The sequence below is a fragment of the Mus caroli genome, unplaced genomic scaffold (genome assembly GCF_978045245.1).
Source record: "Mus caroli unplaced genomic scaffold, Mus_caroli_1 scaffold_11, whole genome shotgun sequence".
NCBI lineage: Eukaryota > Metazoa > Chordata > Mammalia > Rodentia > Muridae > Mus > Mus caroli.
This window is the reverse complement of record NW_028227266.1, coordinates 94,290,394-94,313,626: the sequence shown is the minus strand read 5'-3', so window position 1 is coordinate 94,313,626 and position 23,233 is coordinate 94,290,394. Positions and strand designations below refer to the sequence as shown.

Below are 23,233 nucleotides of genomic sequence, written 5' to 3'. Positions count from 1 at the left end.
ATCTCCAATTCTGAGCCTCTTTTTTCAGTCTGACCCTCATCTGTGACTGAAATCTAGGTGGTGGAACACACGTTTTCTCCCAGCACTTGGGAGATAGATCTCGGAGTTTGAGGTCAGCCTGGTCTACAGCACAGGGACAGCCAGGGGTGCTATGCCGACAAACTGGAAAAAAAACAAATCAAACCAAACTTACTCATTCCCCGCTTCCCTTCAATTAACAAAAAGCTTAGGCATGGTGGCCCAAGACTAATTCCCAGGACCTGAGGCGGGAGAATCAGCAGTTCAAGGCTATCTTCTGCTACACAACTTTTGCGACTATGCTTCAAAGAAATAGGTGCCGGTAGCCAGAAGTCTCGGAGGGAAAAAGGCACTTGCTGAGCAAACCTGCCAACCTCATTTCGATCCCCAGATCCCACCAACTCCTTCAAACTGTCCCCATAGTTGCTAGGGCGTGCCTGCACTGCACAGTAACAATAAACAAATGCTCGTTTTAGAACAGCGTCTATATTATGATCCATCCCACCCCCCGCCCCCCAGTCTATGCAGGTACCGTGCTCCGACGTCCTAAACAGTTTTTATCCTATTTCCCTGTTTTTTTCTCAACTCTGAAGTCACTGCTCACCGTTTTTAACGGGAGCAGATTGCAAATTTGCCTTGCCATCATGGTCTGTGCCCCCTGGGGGACCGTGCGGCAAACAAAGTGTCTCGACGCTCTGCCTTATCAGCTGAGGTGAGACGCTCGGCTCACGTGGCTACTGCAGCAGTTGCTGTAAAAGAGCAGCTTCCTTTTCCCCCTCAGGAAGTAGAACCCACTCGCATCTAACGCCGGTTGGCTCTGGGAGGAAAATGACTGAATTATCAGTTGGCCTTGAAAGTCGGGTCAAGGAGAGTCCCTAAATTCCGCAGGCGCGTGACGTGACTGGGCGCCGCAATTCACCGGAAGGCGAGCGGGGTGGGCGGGGCGCGTAAAAGCGCCTCGACGCGGAAGTCACGCGGCTCCGGCGCCGCGGAGGTCTCCGTCTCGGCGTTCGGCTATTCGGCCTGGCAGCCTTTCTGGCGCGCTCGGCTGCTAATCTGTTCTCTCGGTGCTCGACTCACCCGCGCTGCTGCCTCCGCTGAAGGAGGAGCAAAGCTCAAGATGGCCGACAAAACGCCAGGCGGATCTCAGAAGGCCAGTTCAAAGGTAGTTTCTTAGAGATCTCCGCCAGTCAGGGGGGTCTCTCACCGTGGTCGAGGGCCTACAGAAGCCTCTGGCCTTCGAGGGTTCACTGGGGCGAGGGGCTGAGGCCTGTTGGCCACAGTGGCCTGGCACCTCTGCACCAAGGTGCGCAGGTTGAGAGGCCCGAGCGCGCGTCCGTCCCGACTGGAATTCAGCCCCACACCAGCGTGCCTGCTGGCAAGCGGGGCTGGTCACCTCGTTCGGCTTTGGGGGTCAGAGCAGTGGTTCCGAGGTGGTCCGGCGTCCTTGTGTCACCCCTTGCTGCTCTCGGAGGCCGCGGGCTAGAGGCTGGGAGAGGCGGGAAGGTTCCCGGTCTTAGATGCCTGTTTCTTACCCCCTCATCCTCCCTTCTTTACTTTGGCTCTCACTCGCTCCTGGCCTTACACGGTTTCTCTCCTTACCGTCCAGGAAATTAGGCTGGACGGGTTGCAAGGGTGTGGGAGAGGCCCGCCAGTGGAGGGCCTGGGGTTGGGACGTGCGGAGGGAGCCGCTCTCAGAGCCTCAGGGTTAGAGCCACACTTCCCATGTGATTTTCCTCCCACTTCCCGGGAAGTGAAAAGTGAACAACATCCCTCTTGAGGGCCGCAGACTCAGGGTCTCAAGCAGTATGTGGGGTTTCCATTGGAAAGGAAAACTACGCTAGACGTGGAAATTGCCCAAATGCCCTTACATGTGAGTTTATAGGGAGCCCTGTGCATTGCTTGGGAAACCGTTGAACTGTAATTAAGCGTTAGTAAGGCTGGGTTAACAATTGGTGTTAGTTGCCATTTTGACCAGCGTGTTTAATCCCATTTATTTACTTATCTATTTTGGATTATTTTGCTTGGAGATTCTCGTCCCCATCTCGGTATTAAAGATGCCTAAGTCCTGCCATAAACCAGTGGCGAGGCTTGAGATGCAGAGATAAGGAGTTGGATAACACTTACAGAGGCTAGGAACGTTACTCGGATGATTATCTGTTTGCATTTGCTGTTTGGTTTGAGAAACAAACCAAACTTGCTCTCTTTCTAATAAGGCTGACGTTTATTTATTTGTTAATTTTTAAATTTTTGCCATTTTGCTGAACGATTGCCCCAGATTTACTTATTAGCAAGTAGTAATGGTCTTACTAGACATTCTTCAGAACTATGGGAGGGCCCAGTTTTGGTTGTCCTTACACCAACCCTTTACTGTAAGTCAGCTTCCTTTTTCTCCAGTAGTTTTTCCCCTACTTCCCTTTCTGGGGGAGCAGGTGAATGAAGGGGTACCTCATGCTGCCACTCCTCCTTTCAGACCCATGACTAGAACAGGTACCCACATCTATAATTACAATTTGTTTTGTTTTTCTTCTCTGAGCATTAAGTATTTCCTGCATGAGGCCTGGGTAGATTGAAAGCTTTTCAAAGTATGTGTTCAGACGTTTTTCTAAGGGAATACTTCTCAGGACTCTGAATGTGTAGTTTTTAAGTATTAAGTAACTTGTTGGATTTTTTTCTTTTCATTCACACTTTTGTCAGTTTATAGTCCTTTAGATGTCACCAAAGGGTTCCTTACTCGTGTCTGTAAAGGGAATATTTATACTCGAGTTTTGCCAGGATTTTTCCATGTAATGGAAAGTGTTGTAATGGAATGGCAAGGTTATAGGTTTTGAAAACAAATACGATGCCTAATCTCTTCAGCCTCAGGTTTTCTCATCTTATTACAGGAAAAAGCCTTTTATAGGGCTGATGGAAAGATGGAGTTACTGTAAATGTTTGTAAATCTTCAGTTTCTTAAGTCTATATATATCATCCACCCATCCCGTAGCCCAGGCTGGCTTGAACTTTAACCTTCAGCATCCTGCTCCTCCTTCCTTGCATTTCCCAGAGTTGGGATTACAGGCGTGTGACAACCGCTTCCAGCTCCCCCCCTTTTTTTTTGGATTTTTCGAGACAGGATTTTTCTGTGCAGTCCTGGCTGTCCTGGAACTCACTTTGTAGACCAGGCTGGCCTCGAACTCAGAAATCTGCCTGCCTCTGCCTCCCGAGTGCTGGGACTAAAGGCGTGCGCCACCACTGCCAGGCCCAGCTCCCTTTTTTTAAGGAACTAGAAAGCACTGATTTGGATTGATTTCCATCAATATGGGTAGAGGTGTTTATTGGTCATTTCTACACATTGAAAGAATATTTGTACAAAATATAGGGTTTTTGCCATTGACCATGATGAAGTCTCTATCTTTTACAAAAGTGTGCATGTCTGTGTGCACCCTCATGCTGCAGTGTAGATGTGACAGAGGACAATGCTAGGTTCTAAGGATCAAATTCAGGCCTTCAGGCTGTGTGGCCTATGTCTGCATTCTCTGAGTCATGCTCATGGCCCCATTAGTGTTTCTTAATTACAAAATACATAAACCACTAGTTATTTTTAGCTTTAAAATTAACTTCATGATGTACACAGTGTATGTAGTTCTTGCTAAGGGGACTTGATGGGGGGTTGCCCTTCCACAGTCCCTTTTATTTTATGTAATTGTTCTATACTTTTCATTTTTAATATCTCCCGGTAGACACTGAGCACATATTTTAGAAATAAAATTTCCTAAGCAAAGTATTTCATGGCTTCAGGAGGGGGTTTGGAGCCATATTGTAGCTTTGTTACAGAGCAGAAAGACAGAATGTATGGTTGTTAACCTGAGATATTGCTAAATATAAAAAACCAAGTTTACCAAAAATGTGTTATTTTGCCAGGCAGTGGAGGCCCATGCCTTTAATCCCAGCACTTGGGGGACAGAGGGAGAGGCAGAGGCAGAGGCAGAGGCAGAGGCAGAGGCAGAGGCAGAGGCAGGTGGATATCTCAGTTCCAGGACAGCCAGGCCTACTACACACAAAGAAACCCATCTTGAAAAACAAACAAACAAAAAAGAAAAAATATTGTTATTTTAACCTTTGTTTGCATGTTCATAAGAGTGAGGATTAGAAGACAATGATTATATTTCACTGTGTGGCAGTGGCAGTACTGTGTCCTTTTAAACATACTGTATTTTATTTATTGCGTGTGATTGTATGTAGACCTACCTGGCTGGAGGCTGGAGGACCGGCCGCTTGACGGAGTTGGGTTCCTTTCCTCTATCATTTGGGCCCTGGAGATAATCCTTTGTCAAGGATTACCAGGCTTCGTTGGCAGCAAGCACCTTTACCTGGTAACCCGCTCTGCCTGCTCCAGTACCTTTTTTCTTTTTTTAAATCATCTCTTGTGTAACACTTTTTGAGGCGATGTGAACAGACATCTATCTGCTTACTCTAGGTAGGAACTGACAGGAAGATACCAGCAAAGTGTAGCTTGGTGACCCAGTGTGTTTTTGTGGGTTTACTTACAGGAGTGTGGTTTTTCCAGGTAACTCAGCTTTTCTGAGAGTCTTCTGGGTAGCTTAGCTGGTCTGCTTCAGGTGGCTTGGCTAAGCCGAGAGTATCTCTTAGCACTCCTCACATTCCCTTGTAGGGTATCTGGTTAGTTTCAGGGACTTCCTGCAGCTTTTGCATTGTTATTTTCTAAGTGTCTCTGCAGGATGGAATGTTCACCTCCATATTCTGTGTCTTAAGATCTACTCTCCCTGCTGAGCGGTGGTGGTGCACACCTTTAATCCCAGCATTTGGGAAGCAGAGGCAGGCGGATTTCTGAGTTTGGGGCCACTGGTCTACAGAGTGAGTTCCAGGACAGCCAGGGCTATACAGAGAAACCCTGTCTCAAAAAACAAAAAACAAACAAACAAAAAAAACCCAACCAACCAAAAACCCCAAAACCAAAAAAACCCAAAAAACCAAACAAAACCCTAAAACCAAAAACCAAAAGAAAACCAAAAGATCTGCTCTGCAACATGGATGCTTAGCTGCACAGCACCATCAAAATTGTCTTATAGAGGTAAATGAATGAAACAGGAATTACTGAATCTTTGAGCATGTAGTTCTGAATTGACAGACTGAGTACTAGTAAAAAAAAAAAAAGTAATGCTTAAAAAATAGTAAAATTAGGATCTATTCATGGCTTGAAATTCCTATTTATTTCCAATATCTCTGTGTGTGTAATGTGGAGATTTAAGTGTGAAAAATAGTTTGCCAGCTTGAAACTGTACCTTTAGTATGCTATGATTGCAACTTTTTAGTGGTTGGCTGTGTTTTGAGTGTAAGTATGGTACCACCTCTCCCATTTCTGAGAGATAGGCTCTTACTATGTAGCCTAGGCTATCTGTGAACTCACTGTGTAGCCTAAACTGGCCTTGGACTCTATTCAGAGTACTAGGATTATAGACCTGGACATCATGTCCAGCTTAAACCCCCCCCCTTTCCTTCTTTCCTTTCTTTGCTCCTTCCCTTCCATTTTTCTTAGACATGGTCTAATGGGCTAGCCTCAAACTCTCTATGTAGCTTTGGCTTTATCTGCTGTCTGTCCCCCTGAGAGATAGTCTTGATGATGAGATTACAAGTGTCTTGGTGTCAGAAAAGATTTACCTATGAGGAAACAGGCAGAGGATCTGGTGGCTTTTATTTGTAAGTCCTAGAAATGAAAACAAAAAGAAGTCCTAGAAAAAGCCATTTGGTTATGACACATAGATTAAGGAGATGCTGTCCTTTTAATCTGCTCTCTTCCAAGCTGCTGCTTCTGAGCAAGCCTTAGTTATCTTGGCAGTCTGCTTGTGACTTGCAGAGATTTCCCTTTGGGATTTTGTGCTGTTAAATAAAGTTGTATTAGGGGCTGGTGAGATGGCTCAGCAGTTAAGAACACTGATTGCTCTTCTGAAGGTCCTGAGTTCAAATCCCAGCAACCACATGGTGGCTCACAACCATCTGTAATGAGATCTGATGCCCTCTTGTGAGTGTGTGTCTGAGACAGCTACAGTGTACTTACATATAATAAATAAATAAATAAATAAATAAATAAATAAAAAAGCAAGCACTGGCTGCTTTTCCAGAGGACCTGAGTTCAAGTCCCAGCACTCACATGGCAGCTTGCAACCTTTAAAAAAAAAAAGTTGTATTACACATATAAATAATTCTGGATAATTTTAATGTGGTTTTAATACTGAATTTCCTGTCTAGGAATGAGTCTTCAAGAAGTGATTTGAATGAATGATTTTTATAAAGTTTGTGTATTTTTTCTTCCAAAAAAATTTCAAAGTTAGTTTCTAGATATTTCTATTTTTGTTATTGTTATGATATTATTACTGTTATTTAGGGTTAATACTAATGTATTGGAAAGTGATGTTTTTCCGTTACCCTGTTGGCTGAATTCATCTTTTGTAAAAGTAGGTATTTGCTATTTTGAATTTTCTAATTTCCAGATGAGATTTCTAACCTATGGATTCTAAGGTATGTTTCACAGAGTTTAGATGGTAACTCTCCCAAGTTTAGACGTCCCCCCGTCCCCCCCGTGTCCTCCCCCCCCCCGCCCATCATCGTCCTCTATCATTTTTACTTTTGAGAAAGGTTAGCTGGGAAAAGAAAGTTAACAGTGGAGGCCACAGTAAACACTGAGGACTAACCATAGACAGACCAGAAAGACAAAGGTGAGAGGGACCTCGATGCTTGCTGCCTTGTACTAATTTTTGTCTAAGGCTCGGTACGATGGGAATTAGAGATGTAAATGTTGTAGATGATGTAACAAGACTAATAAAGCCTGTATACTCTGAAACGTGTCATTTAAGAGAAAATTATGTGAAATTTTAACAGTCGATATAACTAAAACATGGCATTATTTGAAGTTCTTTTCTGGTAGCCTGTGGCATAGCTAGCCAGGCAGTGGTGGTCCATGCCTTTAATCCCAGCACTTGGGAGGCAGAGGCAGGCAGATTCTGAGTTCGAGACCAGCCTGGTCTACAAAGTGAGTTCCAGGACAGCCAGGGCTATACAGAGAAACCCTGTCTTGAAAAACAACAACAACAAAAAAGCAAAACAAAACAAACAAAAAGAAATAAGCTAGCTAGTGCACTTGCTCTGTCAGGCTGGCCTCAAACTCACAGAGGTCCTCCAGCCTCTGCCTGTGAGTGCTGGGACTAAATGAGCACCATGTATACCAGCCTGGCAGAAGCAGCTCTCTTATAACCAGTTGAAAGATGGATGTTTTGAGATTTGATGAGAAGATCTTTTTTTTCTTTTTTTCTTTCTATTTTTGGTTTTTCAAGACAGGGTTTCTCTGTTGTAGCCCTGGCTGTCCTGGAAACTCACTTTGTAGACCAGGCTGGCCTCGAACTCAGAAATCTACCTGCCTCTGCCTCCCAAGTGCTGGGATTAAAGACATTCGCCACCATGCCTGGCATATCTTTCTTTTTTTAAGCTAGTTCTACAGTGAATATTGTACCTTCTCTTGGGCAGTGAAGGTTAATGTATGTGTGTGTTTGTGTGTGTGTTTTCTTGCTGTTACAACCCATTATTTATGTTTTCTCTGAGTGACTAGAAGAAGAGAGGGCAATTTCTCTTGTATTAAGAAGTTGCTGCTATTGCAATATTAGTGATAGGACTTGTGAGAAGCCTTTGTACAAGTCTTTTGTTACAAATAGTGGTTCAGTTTCCAGCCTGTGCTATGCCAAGGTAATTATATTTCAGATTTTTGATTAGTATTTGTGTAATATGTTTAGAAATGTGGATTGTTAATTTTAAAGAATTGATTTAGCACATTGGATCACAATTTTTTTTTCTAAGCCAGAGGGTGCCATTGTTTAGTTTCATGAGCTGAAAAGCAGTGACTGAAAGCTAGGAAATATTAAACCTTGAAGCTGAAGAAACAGTGTAGAAAGAATTTTATAGTCCTTCAAATATTTGCTTTTTTGTTTTGATACTTGTAGAACCGATCATCGGATGTCCATTCATCTGGATCTTCAGATGCACATGTAAGTATAAAAGAAAGTCTTTTTTATTTACGTGTGAGTTACATGGTAAATGAATAGTTATATGTGTGAACATTTGTGTTTTCCTTTGTGTTTGTTTACATAAATAAACTCTTTCAAATTGCATTTGAAACTTGACACATATTTAATCTTTTATTTTGCTTATAAAATTCTGTCTGTATAAAGGACCCCTTTCTTGCTGTACCTTGTACCTGCCTTTTGAACTCCCTGCAAATCAGCTGGCAGAGCGCATGCATGCTATTCACTTCTTTCTCATGGCATAATGTTCTACTATAGAAAGATAGACTTGTTTGTTTTCATGTTTAAAGTTTTTTGGCATTTTTAATACTGCAATAAATATTTTCCACATGTTATAGCAATATTCAAATATTACATGTAGATTCCTACGACAGGTTGTTAGACATTTTCAGGAGTATGTGAACTCGGAGTTCTTCTATGATTGGAGCTTTGGGAGATGGCTCAGTAGGTAACGTGCTCACCACAGTACCTGGGTGGAAACTGGGCATGCTTCATTTCAGCTTTGTTAGGAGATATAAGATAGGGAGGTAGATGGATCCCTGGAGCACCCTGGCCAGCCAGCATCCCTAACTGTTAAGTTCCAGATTCAGTGAGAGACTTTGCCTCAAAAAAAAAAAAAAAGTGGCAAGTGACTAAGGAAGATAGATACTCCAAACTCATGCACAAACAAGTGTACACATGCCCTTCCCTATGCCTCATATAGGCCAAAATAAGCCCCTTTTGTACAAATGCCAGGCATTATTCAACTTTTGCATTGTGTTTGCATTTTCCCTGCTAATGCAGAAACAACTGGTAGGCAAACTTTAGGCACATTAGTATGAATCAAGGAAGTGACTCCAAAATATGCTGTTATATTTACTCTCATCTTGTTCAGTAAAATATGCTAGCTTAAGAATATTTCAGTGGGTGAGCCTAGGTGGGGGCCATGCTTGTAACCCCAGCATTTGGGGAGGATAAAGCAGAAAGATCATGGGAAATCGAAGCTGACTTACTACTCAAAAAAAAAAAAAAGATTATTTTTAATGAGGTTATAAAATACTTAAGACTCAACTCATGTATGGGTCTTTCATTTACATATTCTGTGTGATGAGACAAGTACATATAAATATAAGGTCCTCTACTTCCAGAGTATGAAGATGTAAGTCTATCTTATGAACCACCCTTCTTGAAAGAATACCTGACATATAAACTTGTTATCTGACTTGGGTATTTGACAGATATTTTCTTAACTGAAGGAAAGAACTTGTTACTTCAAGAGTAACAAATGTTCCCTGTGTGATATTTGAGCTTTCAAGGGCAAGTCAGAGTTCATGAAAACATGTTAAGGAATTTACTTATGAGCTTGGTGTTAGTAATGTGTTTTTAGATAATAGTGAAATTTGTCAGTATGTAGACACTTTGGATTAATTCTAGTTTTTAGTACTGTGGATGTCATATTTGAAATCATTTTTAAAACTTTATCTGAAGATGGATGCATCTGGACCCTCAGATAGTGATATGCCAAGTCGAACACGACCTAAAAGCCCAAGAAAACACAATTATAGGAATGAAAGTTCCCGCGAAAGCCTTTGCGATTCTCCTCATCAGAATCTCTCAAGAGTGAGTATTGCTGAAGACGACTAAGGACAGCTGACGGTTTTGCTCTGACCTTGATTGAATATGGTGGTTTGTACTTAGTTCTTTTTTCGATATTTTGAGGCAGGATCCCACTACTTCGTAGCTCTGGCTGTCCTGAAACTAGCTCTGTAAAAAAGGCTGGCCTTAAACTCACGGAACTACCCCTGCCTTTTGAGTGCTGGGATTAGAGAAGTCTGCCACCACTGCCTGACCTTGTTTTATTTTATGCTATTTGAAATTAATATTCTTTTTGGTTTTTTGAGACAGGGTTTCTCTGTATAGCCCTGGCTGTCCCGGAACTCACTTTGTAGACCAGCCTGGTCTCGAACTCAGAAATCTTCTTGCCTCTGCCTCCCAAGTGCTGGGATTAAAGGCATGAGCCACCACACCCGGCTGAAATTAATATTCTTTATTAATGATAAACTCCCATTTATTGAAAGAAAAATGTGTAGCTCATATTAGATGTTTCATTAAAGGTGTTTAATTTTTAAATTTTTTTTTGAAAAATAAACATTTGAATGTAAAGTGATTATTGCCATATTTCTTTTTTTTTTTTTTTTTTGTTTTGTTTTGTTTTGTTTTTCGAGACAGGGTTTTTCTGTATAGTCCTGGCTGTCCTGGAACTCACTTTGTAGACCAGGCTGGCCTCGAACTCAGAAATCCACCTGCCTCTGCCTCCCAAGTGCTGGGATTAAAGGCGTGCGCCACCACGCCCAGCGATTATTGCCATATTTATTGAGTTATTAGAAGTATTCAGGCAGCTGGGCAGTGGTGGTGCACGCCTTTAATCCTAGTACTCGGAAGGCAGAGGCAGGCAGATCTCTGAGCTTGGAAATCAGCCTGGTTTACAGAAGTAGTTCCAGGACAGCTAGAGCTGCACAGAGAAACCCTGTCTTCAAAAAACAAAAACAAACAAACAAAAAACCAAAAAACAAAACAAAAAAAAGAAACATTTAGGCAGTTAAGACAATCATTGGATCTGGTGAAATTGCTCAGAAAGGTGCTGGCTGTGTAACCCTAGAAACAAGTTGGATTCATTGAGCCTGTGTACAAGTGGATGGAGAGAAATAACTTTACAAAGTTGTCTTCTGACAACTACACACATGCCTTGGCATGCACGTCCACCTACCTACAACATGCATGTATAGAAAAGTGTACATGTATACAAGTAAAAGTATGCACAGTATAGAAAAGGATGCATTCCTACTGCTCTGAGAGCCTATGTTCGCTCTGAAAACAAACAAGAGTAGATGTTAGTCACTTGGATAAATGGAGTTCTGGGACAGTCAGGAACACAGAAAGAAGTTCTCTGTATTTGAGTGTGTATTATATACACATGTGTGTGCAGGTGCAAGTAGAGGCCAAAGGTCAACATTGGGCATCTTCCTCAATCACTCCACATTATTGTGAACCAGATTCCCTGACCAAATCTAGAATTCCTCTTCTGTTCTGCCAGCCTGGCTAGCCGTTGGGCCTTAGATGTGTGGTGCTTGGGCTACAGACACATTCTCTACCTCTACTGCCTTTTTGCATAGGTGCTGGGGTTCCATGCTGAGTCGCCAGTGGTAGTGGTATTTTTACTGACTGAGTTTCAGTCTCCCCAGCCCTTGAGAATTGGGCTCATTACTACAGCACATCCCTCAGGTCTTCTGGTTTTCTAAAATCTATGTAAAATAAATTTTCTTGAGGTAGATATACAAGTTAGTGTACTTGTCTAGCATGTGTGAGGTTTTAGGTTCAATTTCTAGCACTATTTTAAAGTGTACAAATTAAAATTTCTTGTGAAAAATTTCAGAAAATATTAAGTCATCAGCCAGCCAGCTTTCAATACTGAGCATACTATTTTTTTAAAAGATAGGAACTCTTAATATAGACCAGGGTAGTGTTGAATTTATAAAGATCTTCTGCTTCTGTCTCCAGATTGCTGGCATTAAACACATGTTCCACCATCCCATAGGAACACATCTTAAAATAACTTTTTTTTTAGTATTTTTATTTCAGCAAAACTTAATTTTTACACAAAAGATTATATTCTTCATTTGAATAAACATTCAGTAAATTTTTTTTGCCATTTCTCTTTTGGATTTATAAACAAAAATTTGAGCATGCAAATTTTGTTTCTTTTCTTTTTTCTTCTTCTTTCTCCTTTCTTTATTACTTCCTTCTATTTTTCCTCCCCATCTTGGTTTGAGAAGGGATTTCTCTATAGCCCTGTCTGTCTTGAAACTTGTTCTGTAGACCAGGTTGACTTGCTCAGATCTGCCTGCCTCTGGCTCCCGACTGCTGGGATTATAGGTGTGTGCCACCATGCCTGGCTATACATTTAGTTCTTAGAATTGTGTTTTTCCTTCAGTTTCAATGTAGTTTTCATTTGAAGCTAACTATAATCACAGTGAATGATGGCAAGACATTTTTTCTTTTCTGAGGAAAAGATGACTTTGAATCTGTTTGAAAATTTGATTGTTGGGGCTAGAGAGATGGCTCAGTGGTTAAGAGCACTTTTGCCCAGGACCATAGGTTTAGTTCCCAGTACCCCACAGGTGACTTACAACTCTCTGTAACTGTAGTTCCAGGGGCTCTGACACGCTCCTCTGTCTCATTGTGCACCAGGCACACACAGTGCACCTGCGTATGTGCAGGCAAAACACTCAGAAAATAGAAATCTTAAAAGAGGGAGAGAGAAAGAGAAGTGACTTTGTGTTACTAACTGCTTATCTTTCACAGAGGGCTTTTAATGTAACCTTCAAAATAGGTGGCCTCAATGTTTCTCACCATACTATCCTTCCAGAGTACTTTGTTAGCTTCTTATTTTAGTAAGGAAGAGAAAAACTTCAGATTTCAGTATTTTAGGCTGTATTTAATTAACTACCCTACCTTTTACATTTGTGAATCCTGAGTAACATGAAACAACTAAAGGCCTATAGACTATTTAGATTAGATTTTAGAAGGAAACTTTCTAAATTGTAATAATGAAGGCTTCAGTAAAATGTTTCTTTGGATTGGTTAGGTGGCTCAAGTTGTAAGGGTTGCCATCAAACCTGACACACCCCAGCTTGCTGCTTGGGACCTACATGATGGCTGAAGAGAACTAGCTAGCTTAAGTTCTTTGGCCTTCACACATATGCTCTGGCACATGAACTCTCTCTTGTATGCATACACACAAAAATAAACAAACAAAAAAAGATCTTTGTGAATTCAAGGCTATCCTGGTCTACGTTAAGAGTTCCTGTCTTTAAAATATAATTAATTCTTTTAAAACATGTGAGAATTTCATTTATATATATGGATTTTGATCAAATCCACCCTCCATTCTTCACCTTTCAATCCCTCTTACATCCCCCTTTCTCCCCCAACTTCATGTACTTTTCCTTAATGTTTAAGAATTTAAATAAAATTATATAATGATTTCCCCCTTCTAGTTCCTTCCTCTATCCCCTCCTGTGTTCCCACCTCCTGACTTCCTCTCAAATCACGCCCCTTTTTAAATTATTGATATGTGTGTATATATATGTGTGTACATGTATATATATATATGTATATGCATATATACACATAAATGACTAAATACAAGCTGCTGAGTTGTTTTAGTGTTGCTTGTGTATGTATGATTTCAGGGCTGACCTCTTGGTATTGTATAACCAGTTGTGGGCCTCATCCCTGGGGAAGACTAAGTCTCCTTCTCAGCAGTCTTTAGTTGCCTGGCTTCTGTCTAGAGGTAGGGCCACTGGAGATTTCCTTCTTCCACTTTAGCATGTCTGTTGGTGGTGTTATTTCAGGTCATGTTTAGGCAGCCATATAAGGTTTCATGGGTGTCATTTCTCCTTGTCATTTCTAGGAGACAGTCTCTCAGCAGACTTCCTGGTCTCTGGCTCTTAAGATCTGTTCTTTCAGTTGTGTTTTAGATATACTCCTTGAGTGCCCCTCAATCAGTTAGTTAGTCCCTGTATTTTGAACAGTTGTAGTTTCTGCAGTGGTCTCTCAACTGTTGCAAGGAGAAGCTTCTGTGAGGCTGAGAGCTGCTCTATCAGGTAGAGGCAGCTCCTGAGCTTGGTCCACATCTTAGCTTGGCAGTGTTGTGAAGATGGCAGTGGACAGGGGCAGGAAGGAAGAGGGAAGAAAGAATCCCACTCTATTCTTTAAACCCAGTGTGTTTACTTAGTGCTGCCAGGTACAGTTTTGTTGTATAAATTGACTCATTTATCTGAACTGCTTGGCATGAGAAGTTTATTGGATTTTTTTTTTTTAAGATTTTGACTTCTGGAATATTTTCATATACATGAGGTATCTTGGGCATAGGACCCAAGACTAAACATAAAACTCATCTCTTTCTTATGTATAGCTTCACATATAGCCCAAAGGTAATTTGTTGCACAGTGTTTTACACCTGAAATTTGACTGCAACCTTTTCTTTGAGATCAGATATAAAATGTTCCACTTGTGGTATTAAGTGTTTCAGATTTTAGATTTTCAGATTAGGAATGATCATGTGTATTCAAAAATATTATAAAGATTTATATATGCTGAAATCTGAATGCAAAGTAGATGGTACATTCTCAATAAAAAAATGAAATTATGTTTATATCAGTGTTGTTGATAAATGCCGTACTTAGTTACGGACGTGATGGGATTTTAACCCTCCCATTGGAGGGTGTTTCCTCTCATAGCTGCTGCCTTTCCTGCAGTGTCTATTTGCCCTCATCTGTGCTTTCTTTTCTCCTAAGCCTTGGTTTTTATTTCTTTATTTTAACCTTTATTTCTCTTTAAAAAATGGCTCTTGCCTGTAACTGACTTTGAGTTAGGTAATAAAAAGCATCCCTTAATTATTATATATTTCCATTAGAATGATATGTTTGGAGTATGCCAGCTTTTCTTTGCATTGGTACTTTACTTCTAAAGTTGAAGTTAATTAAAGTATGTCTGGCAATTAAAGTATGTTACACTTATAGGTAACATTAACATTTGTATGTAAAGACAAAAATAATCTTTTTGCTTTTTTTTATAGCCTCTTCTAGAAAACAAGCTTAAAGCATTCAGTATTGGAAAAATGAGCACAGCAAAGCGAACTCTAAGTAAGAAGGAACAAGAGGAACTGAAGAAAAAGGTAATGTTTGAAGTGTATTTTAGGTTATACTTAGAAGTGAATGTGTAAGGGAGCAGTAGCAGCCGTGTTTTCTGAAGAATTTGACTTCTTGATGTTTGCATCTACACAGGAGTCAAGTCTTTAACACAAGAAACGTTCATGATTTTGGGTTCAGCTTCTCTGTAGCTCTGTGTGATGTTGTGTTCTTGTTGTCAAAGTGTGAGTGTGTGTTTGTGTGTGCATGCACCACTGTAGTGTACCCATCTCCCTTAGATGAATGCAATAGCGTGAGGGTACTTTTCTCCATTTATCTTTTTAAATTAAATGTTATATCTTTGCGATTACTTATAGGATAGAAACATTGAACTTTTTAAAGCTTCATAGGTTTGTAAAATCCTATTGGGATTTGTGGTTTTGCTCTTTGGACATTATATTACAAGTAAAGTTGTCATGAATAATGTTATATACACAGGTACATTTTGGTTTTCTTCTAGTTTGCCTTTTGAGGCATATTCCTGAAAGGGAAATTGTTGGAATGGTAAATTAATAAATGTGGTTCTTCTGTACTTCTCTGTCAGGCAGGGACAGTTTGTTCTCTATCTGTAATGTGTTAGTGATATTACCACCCACAAATAGCAGATTATACTGGGGGAGTTTTTTCCAGTCAGTAGTGTGAAAAATGATACCTGAGTGTTTGAACTTGCAATTCCTACAGTGGCAATACAGTTCACCAGCCCCCGCCTCCGTTTTATTTCTTTTTATTCTCCTTCTGGTTTTATTCTTCCATGTAAAAACTGTTGTTATAATCAGTTGTCAGTCTTTCCCCACAATTACTGTGTTTTTAACCAAGCTTTTCCTTTCTTTTCCATTCCTGGCTTATAGAGGAATTTCCCTGTATTTTCTTCTAGCATCTGTATTCCCAGGAGAATCCCATTGAATTCCTAGGATTGTTTCCTAAAATGTAATCTTCATGCAGTTTTTCATCTTATATAATACAAAACAAGTTTTTGATTTTGTTTTATCTTTTTAATTAGTTGTCAGTAAGTTATGCCAGTTTTGTTTCTGGGAAAGTCTGTTTGTTTCCCTCTGACACTAGAGGCTTCTTTTATTTTCTTATGTGTTCTATTTGATTTGGGTTTCTGAGGTAGTGTCTTACACAGCTCGGGCTGGTCTGGAGTTCTGTCTTCCTGTCTGATGTCTGAAGTGACAGGCATGTCCCATTCTCAGCATGGTATTTTATTCATACATATTTGAGGATATATAGATGGTGATGTCAGTTCTACTTTTTTAAGTGCCATGTCAGGAGGATATTCTGTGGCTTTGCTTCTGTTGTATCTTTGATTATTTGAGAAGGAAAATTTTATATTTGATGAATTCAGTCATCGTGCCTTGGAGAACTTTCTAACAGCACTAGTATCTGTCCTTACATAGTCCTTTGTTCTGTAGTCTGGTTCTTGATTGCCTTTAAATACATTGACTTGTTTATCTGCGTGGCGTTCTTGTCTGCATCTCTCAATTTCTAGTAAAGGAGCAAAGCCTTTTTGTTTGAATTACTTAGCATTTAGTAATATTATTACTAAATTATTAGCATATCATGGCTAATATGTAATGTCCACCAAGTATTTGATACTAGATTTGAGAAGGGAGAGGTTTGTGTATTTTGTTTCTTTTTCTTTCTGTATATGGGTGTTTTTGTCTGCTTGAATGTGTGTGCCTGGTATCCAGAGGGCAGAAGAGGGGCTTGATCCCTTACGACTGGAATTAGAGGTGGTTGTGAGCTGCTGTGTGGGTGCTGGGTCTTGGGTTCTTAGGGAGACGAGCCAGTGCTCATTACTGGTGAGCTTCCTCTCTATATGTTAGCGTTTGCCTTTAAGACAGCATTTGGCAGTCAGATCTCTGTTCAAGACCAGCCTGGTCTGGATTCCGAGTTCAAGTCTGCTTGGCCTCCACAGTGAAATCTTCTCTCAAAACAAAGCAAACTGAATCAGTCAAACCAAACCCAAACAGTAGTTCTTGTGTAACTAATATTTCGTTCCGTATTTAGGAGGATGAGAAGGCAGCTGCTGAAATTTATGAGGAATTTCTTGCTGCTTTTGAAGGAAGTGATGGTAATAAAGTGAAAACGTTTGTTCGAGGCGGGGTCGTTAATGCAGCTAAAGGTAAGTACTAGTATCTGGCTTTGGATAATGTGATGACAGATTAATTATGGAAGACATCTGACTTTGAATATCACTTTTCTATTAGCACCCTCTAGTGGTTAGATTAATAAACAATATAAATGACCAAATATGAAATAATGAAGACTCCATTTGGTTAGTGGGACTGTATGAAAGAGATAATAATAATAATAGTAATAATAATAATGATGATGATGATAGTAATAACTAGTATCTTTCAAGTTAAAAAAAAGTGAATTATGTTACAGAATTTTTAATGTTTTAAAGTTTTGCTATAAAGTGGTCAAATTGTGATTTTACTTTTTTTAGGTTGAGTGGTAGTATGTAAATTTAATTTTATATTCAAATCTTAATACTAAAAGCATCTTAATTTTCTTAAGACAATTATATGAAGTTAGATTTATAAACTAGTATTTTAAATTTCAGATGAACATGAAACAGACGAAAAAAGAGGTAAAATCTATAAACCATCTTCAAGGTTTGCAGATCAAAAAAATCCTCCAAATCAGTCATCCAATGAAAGGCCGCCATCTCTTCTTGTGATAGAGACGAAAAAACCCGTAAGTCATTCTTACATAGTTGAGCAGTGATTTTAGAATTCGGCATTGTTATTGGTACTCTGAGTGCATCTACTATACAAAATTTCTTACGGTGTGTCTTGAAGTAGGTGTTGAGTTTTGATGTTGTCTAACTCAGTAATTCATCTAGATAAGCAGTGATAGATTAGGTTAAACCATGGTAATGAGAGTCTTGCTTTGAACCTTTGTTACTGTGTACGGATTATATATTGCAGTCAAAAGTTGAGTTGTAAATGTAGGGTAAAATTGTTTTTTTAAACAGTTCTGAATTGTGATCCTAAAATTATTAGCAACATGTAGTACATGTTTTTCAGGATGGTTTTGGGACCTTTTAAGAATTAATTAGGAATTGGTGTGTCCATTTTGATAAGTTCTCATTATAGAGTTTTTTTGTTCATTGGAAATAGTTTTACAGGAGATAATAGGTTGATTAATGTGGGATAAGGTCACTTGGAGCCACATTGGTTAATTAAATATGATTACATTAAATAGTGAGATGGATTTTTCTTTTGTGGCTGTCAAGATACCTCTGAAAACAAACAAACAAAAAAAGCAGATTTATTGCTATGTAATTCACAGTTAGATGGTAAATTCAAGGTTATTCAAAAATTGCCATTTTTGTGTTTCCAGAAATTCTTATCACCTCAAAAAGAAACCATAAATTTTGTTTAATCTTTTTTAATTCAACTATAACTTATTATATTCTTTATAGCCACTGAAAAAAGGGGAGAAGGAAAAGAAAAAAAGCAATTTGGAACTTTTCAAAGAAGAACTAAAACAGTAAGTTTTTTTTTTTTTTTTTTTTTTGAGATAGGGTTTCTCTGTTGTAGCCCTGGCTGTCCTGGAAACTCACTTTGTAGACCAGGCTGGCCTCGAACTCAGAAATCTGCCTGCCTCTGCCTCCCAAGTGCTGGGATTAAAGGCGTGCGCCACCACTCCTGGCAAAACAGTAAGTTTTATAGGAAGAATTCTATTCGGTTGGAGAGATGGCTCAGTGGTTAAGAGCACTTGTCTGCTTTTTAGAGGTCCCGAGTTCTAGTTCCAGCAACCACATGGTGGCTCACAACCATCTGTAATGGGATCTGATGCCCTCTTCTGGTGTGTCTCAAGAGAACAACAGTGTACTCACATACATAAAATAAATAAAAAATTTTAAAAAACTTTAAAAATAGAATTCTATCGTAGACATATTGGACTGATAATTATAGCTGTTGGTACATATACTAGTTATCTGCTAGTTTACAAGTGAGCTTGCTGAAGCTACAATAGATAGGATGTGCTTGAAAATCAATTAGCATTTATTCAGTGTCTATAGCTGTTTGTAATGTATAGATTTAGTTCAGATGCTTATTTTCTGTCTGGAATCCTGTTTATTCAGTGGGGTACAAGTTAGGAGTCATCAAATCTATTAAGAGCAAAAACGTAAGTAGTAGTTTTATGTTGACTTTCCTGTTCCCCCTGAAACAGTCATCACCCCTGTTCTGTGACTGAGGGGCTCTCTAATCTTGGTTATAATTATTACTAATGCAAATAAATACATCAATTATTTGACAATGATACCCAGAGAAACTGTTACTAAATATGAGTAACTTGTGGTGTACTCTTAGCTAACTATAATTATTTTCAACAGAATTCAGGAAGAACGTGATGAAAGACATAAAACAAAAGGCAGGTTAAGTCGGTTTGAGCCTCCTCAGTCAGACTCTGATGGTCAGCGACGTTCTAGTAAGTGGCGTTTGTCCTAGTGCACTATTTCTGGCCTGCTGTCCTAGAGACTAAGAGTTGCTTTCTTTCCCCCTTTAAGTGGATGTGCCTTCAAGAAGAAATCGATCGTCTGGTGGTAATACCGATTTTTTGCTTTTTTAAGTATTAGAAATTGTCTCAACTTTGTATTTCGCAGGGTGTAACTTGTTTTTTCTCCTTGTTCTAGTTCTTGATGATTATGCACCTGGCTCACATGATGTAGGAGATCCCAGCACTACAAATTTATACCTTGGAAACATTAATCCACAGGTAATAAAAGGAAAATAAAATGAATGTTGGCTTATGTTCATTCTTTTTGTTGTTGGATAATTAGATAAAATTGAGATTTTGAACTTGACAAATCTGATGGAATTAGATAGTATTTACTGATTGTTTTGAAAACTTGGGGCTTATTAGTTGGATCTGAATTGTTTCCTGTACATTTGTGAAGATGTGTCTTCCTGAGGCACCTCTTTCTGATAGTAGCTTGCTTTCTTATGGAGGTCCTCTTTCCTTTTCTCCTCTTGGGCTCCTTGTGGTTCCCATCTCCCTGTGCTGTGATTGCATAGGCGTTTAGATCCCAAGATCTTCAAACAGGAAGAGAAATCAGACATGCCTTTGGTTCCAGTAGCTCTTAAGACGCTAAGCCCTAACTGCTTATTTAAATAAAATAGAAGGCTTCTAATACGAAAGTACTTCAAATGCACCGGTATGGCAGGGTTTTTGCCATTGTAGAGTTTCTAGTTTTTGAGTGTAATACTGTAGGATTAATATGTTGCTTTCTACTTTTAAAAACGATTTTGCTTTCTGGGCTGCATAGTATTCTTAGCCCCTTCCTTCCTTTTTGTTGCATAACCAAACTCTCTGATCTTTTAATAGATGAATGAAGAAATGCTGTGCCAAGAATTTGGAAGATTTGGACCATTAGCTAGTGTAAAAATTATGTGGCCTAGAACTGATGAAGAAAGAGCACGAGAAAGAAACTGTGGCTTTGTGGCTTTTATGAACAGAAGAGATGCTGAAAGAGCTCTAAAGAACTTAAATGGTAAAGTCCTTAGTGTCCATTTGTAGGAGCCAGGTATTTCTTTGGTGTAGAAAATTAGTCATAAAAACTCTGAGAATTGGATCAAATTGGAAAATATACAGAAGAAATTTAATTCAGAAATACTTTTTCTCTGGAGCTTGTCAAAGTAACCTTTTTCCTTTCTTTTTTTCTTTTGTAGGAAAAATGATTATGTCTTTTGAAATGAAGTTAGGTTGGGGTAAAGCTGTGCCTATTCCTCCACATCCAATATACATTCCGCCTTCTATGATGGAACACACGCTCCCCCCGCCTCCATCCGGACTGCCTTTTAATGCGCAGCCTAGAGAGCGATTAAAAAACCCCAATGCTCCCATGTTACCACCACCTAAAAACAAGGAGGATTTCGAGAAGGTAATTTTAAAAATGTACATAGGACTGCATCTGATATGTAAATACTGTATCTGTGGTAGTGTTTCTTTTCAACAATTTTTATAGACATATGTGTTACTCTGGCAACTCATAAATAAGTAAATATGTTCCCTGCCTTAGCCCATGAAAATCCTGTATTGAAATATTAGGTCATATTTAATATTTTTATTTGTGGCTACCATTCCCTTTTGACCACTCGGTAAGCGCACCCTCTCCCCCCACCCCCAGTGTTGTAGTCAGTGTTTGGATTTACTTTGTTTTGAGGACATGGTAGTTTTTTATTTGGTTAAGTGACTTTTCAATTAAGAAAGCCCACCTAAATAGTTAAATTGTTTGGATGACAGCAAACTAACATAGCTTTCAAGGTCTTGAGTTATTAGACTTTATAGTAGCATATATGATATTTTAAAAATAGTTAACTAATCTAGTAAAAACAAAGGGTGAATATTTTTCTTTATTAAACATAAAACCAACTTAATTTCAAGTTATAAGAATTTGTTGGTTCTATTATGAGTTGATTACACTTGAAATGCCAGGGTTGGTTTTAAAGGCTTGGGAACAAAGTAGCCAACTGTATGGTCAGAGGCAGACAGTTAATTACTTCACAAATTAATTATCTGCTAATTGTCAGTGTAGTCCCTGTTTCAGTACATTGATGTGCATTCTAGCAGGAATGTCCTATGCTTTTGCATTTGGTGAACAGTAATTGTTCACTGTGAACACATCCATTTGCATTATGTAATTGCTTAGTGTATAATTACTTCAAATGCAGTGATTGCCTGCAGAACTTGTGATTAGATGTGTAGTGTTTTCAATGCATATGTATATTTTTGCTTGTTACTTGTTAACAATACTCACATATTCTATGTTTATTATCTGATGTGACTTCATATACAGACTCTGTCGCAAGCCATAGTCAAAGTGGTTATCCCAACAGAAAGGTACATGTTTTTCTTTATTATTACTGATCTAAATATAGACAATATCCCCTTCTGAATTGAAAAGAACTGGTGTTGAGGAAAAGGTAATATCTTGACTGAGCAATGGCTCCTTCCCACTACATTAGGGGGGATGTGTAAAAATTAAGTTTAGTACACTTTGCAATTTTATGTCATCTTTTCTTTTGTTTTTTATTATCATTTTAGAGAGTTTTTAAATACCTTTAGAAATTAGAATGTTTAAATAAATTAATGTGGAGTTGTTGGTCTGCTAATTTGAAACTATTGTGAAGGGAAAATAGGTATATAAGTAAAATGAGTTTTAAAGTTTAGATAATATTACAATTTGACCCACTTTATTTATCTTGGTTTCTGGATTACATACCTTAAATATACAACCTTGGATTTAGATCTTAGTGGAGGTGCAGTCATATTGTTTTTCTTTTTTTCTAATTGATTTTAAGAAGAAATACACTGGATGTATTAGGATATTTTAGTCATAGTAAAGGCATTTGGATCTCTTTTATTACTTTTCTTTCTTCTTTTTTTTCTTTTTTAATACACTGCTAATGAAGAACAATCATGTAGGTATGCTCTTGCTCAGTCAAGCTCAGCCTTTTCCCAAACACAGAAACACAACACTGGTTGAATAATAAATGAACACAAAAGAATTCCAAATTCTCTTTGACATTGGCCTTGGTGAGCAACACCAGCTGAGCTGTCTGCGGCAGCGGGGGACCAGGAAGGCATCATGGGATGGATTGGGAAAGTATACAGGTTTACCAGACATTGGTACGATCGACTCCAATAAATGTGCTTTTTATTTTAACTGAGAGAGACCTCTTTTTGTTGTGGTTACCCAGAATAAGATGATTACTGTTTAAATATAAAATAATACACTTTAAAATACAACGTTTTTTTGTACTACACTGTTTTGTTTTGATAGAAAAAGTAATTTTTTAAATAAGAAAATTATATAATCCTTAAGGGAAGAGTATGATAACGCCTTCCTCTTGATTCCAAGTCAGCACCAACTAATTGTCACATTTTGATTTTAAATAATCATATGAAACATTTTAAAAGTTCCTTTAAACTTGTAATTTAATGAAGATAGATTTTTATTAGTTACAAGTCTGTTTAATACTATAGTGGGTTATTTTCCCACTGTTAAAATGTTTACAGGGAAAGTATTTTTTTAGCATTCAAAAAACCTAAAACAAACAAACAAAAAAACAAGTTTAGGAATTTTATGTGTGACACAGCTTATTTTTAAACAAAATTACATTTTGCTGAAAAGTTTTGACTTACTATTAGAATGAATCCTTCAGTTTTAAACTTGATATATCATTTTTTCATGTTCTTTAAATTAATGAAGTCAAGTTTGACTATATTGATAAAAATCTCTGTATCTATAACATTTGTCCACCTGGTCAATGGTCATGTTTAATGATTTGCACATAAAACTTCCCTGAGTTTGATTTTGCCTTATAGCAATGGGGATTTTAGAACTGAGTGACAATTGCATGGCCCCTGTCTAAACAGTGTCACGAGCTGCAT

At 38.8% G+C, this 23,233-nt stretch overlaps 1 protein-coding gene across 4 annotated transcripts in view; it reads left to right on the top strand.

Annotated features, from left to right (window-relative positions):
- The first annotated feature begins 1,036 nt into the window (after positions 1–1,036).
- The window catches only part of U2surp (U2 snRNP associated SURP domain containing), a 47,834-nt gene continuing 25,637 nt past the window's right edge, over positions 1,037–23,233 (top strand). The window contains exons 1-13 of one of the 4 annotated variants that reach the window (XM_085827900.1): positions 1,038–1,183; positions 8,010–8,054; positions 9,558–9,689; positions 14,710–14,808; positions 16,832–16,946; positions 17,391–17,524; positions 18,255–18,322; positions 19,173–19,267; positions 19,347–19,379; positions 19,473–19,555; positions 20,165–20,330; positions 20,509–20,720; positions 21,636–21,679. In XM_085827900.1, the coding sequence (XP_085684026.1) occupies positions 1,139–1,183; positions 8,010–8,054; positions 9,558–9,689; positions 14,710–14,808; positions 16,832–16,946; positions 17,391–17,524; positions 18,255–18,322; positions 19,173–19,267; positions 19,347–19,379; positions 19,473–19,555; positions 20,165–20,330; positions 20,509–20,720; positions 21,636–21,679 (1,271 nt within the window). In that variant the 5' untranslated portion in view covers positions 1,038–1,138. Of the gene's footprint in view, positions 1,184–8,009; positions 8,055–9,557; positions 9,690–14,709; positions 14,809–16,831; positions 16,947–17,390; positions 17,525–18,254; positions 18,323–19,172; positions 19,268–19,346; positions 19,383–19,472; positions 19,556–20,164; positions 20,331–20,508; positions 20,721–21,635; positions 21,680–23,233 lie in introns of all 4 variants that reach the window. The other 3 variants (XM_085827899.1, XM_085827902.1, XM_085827901.1) reach the window with 3 other exon arrangements.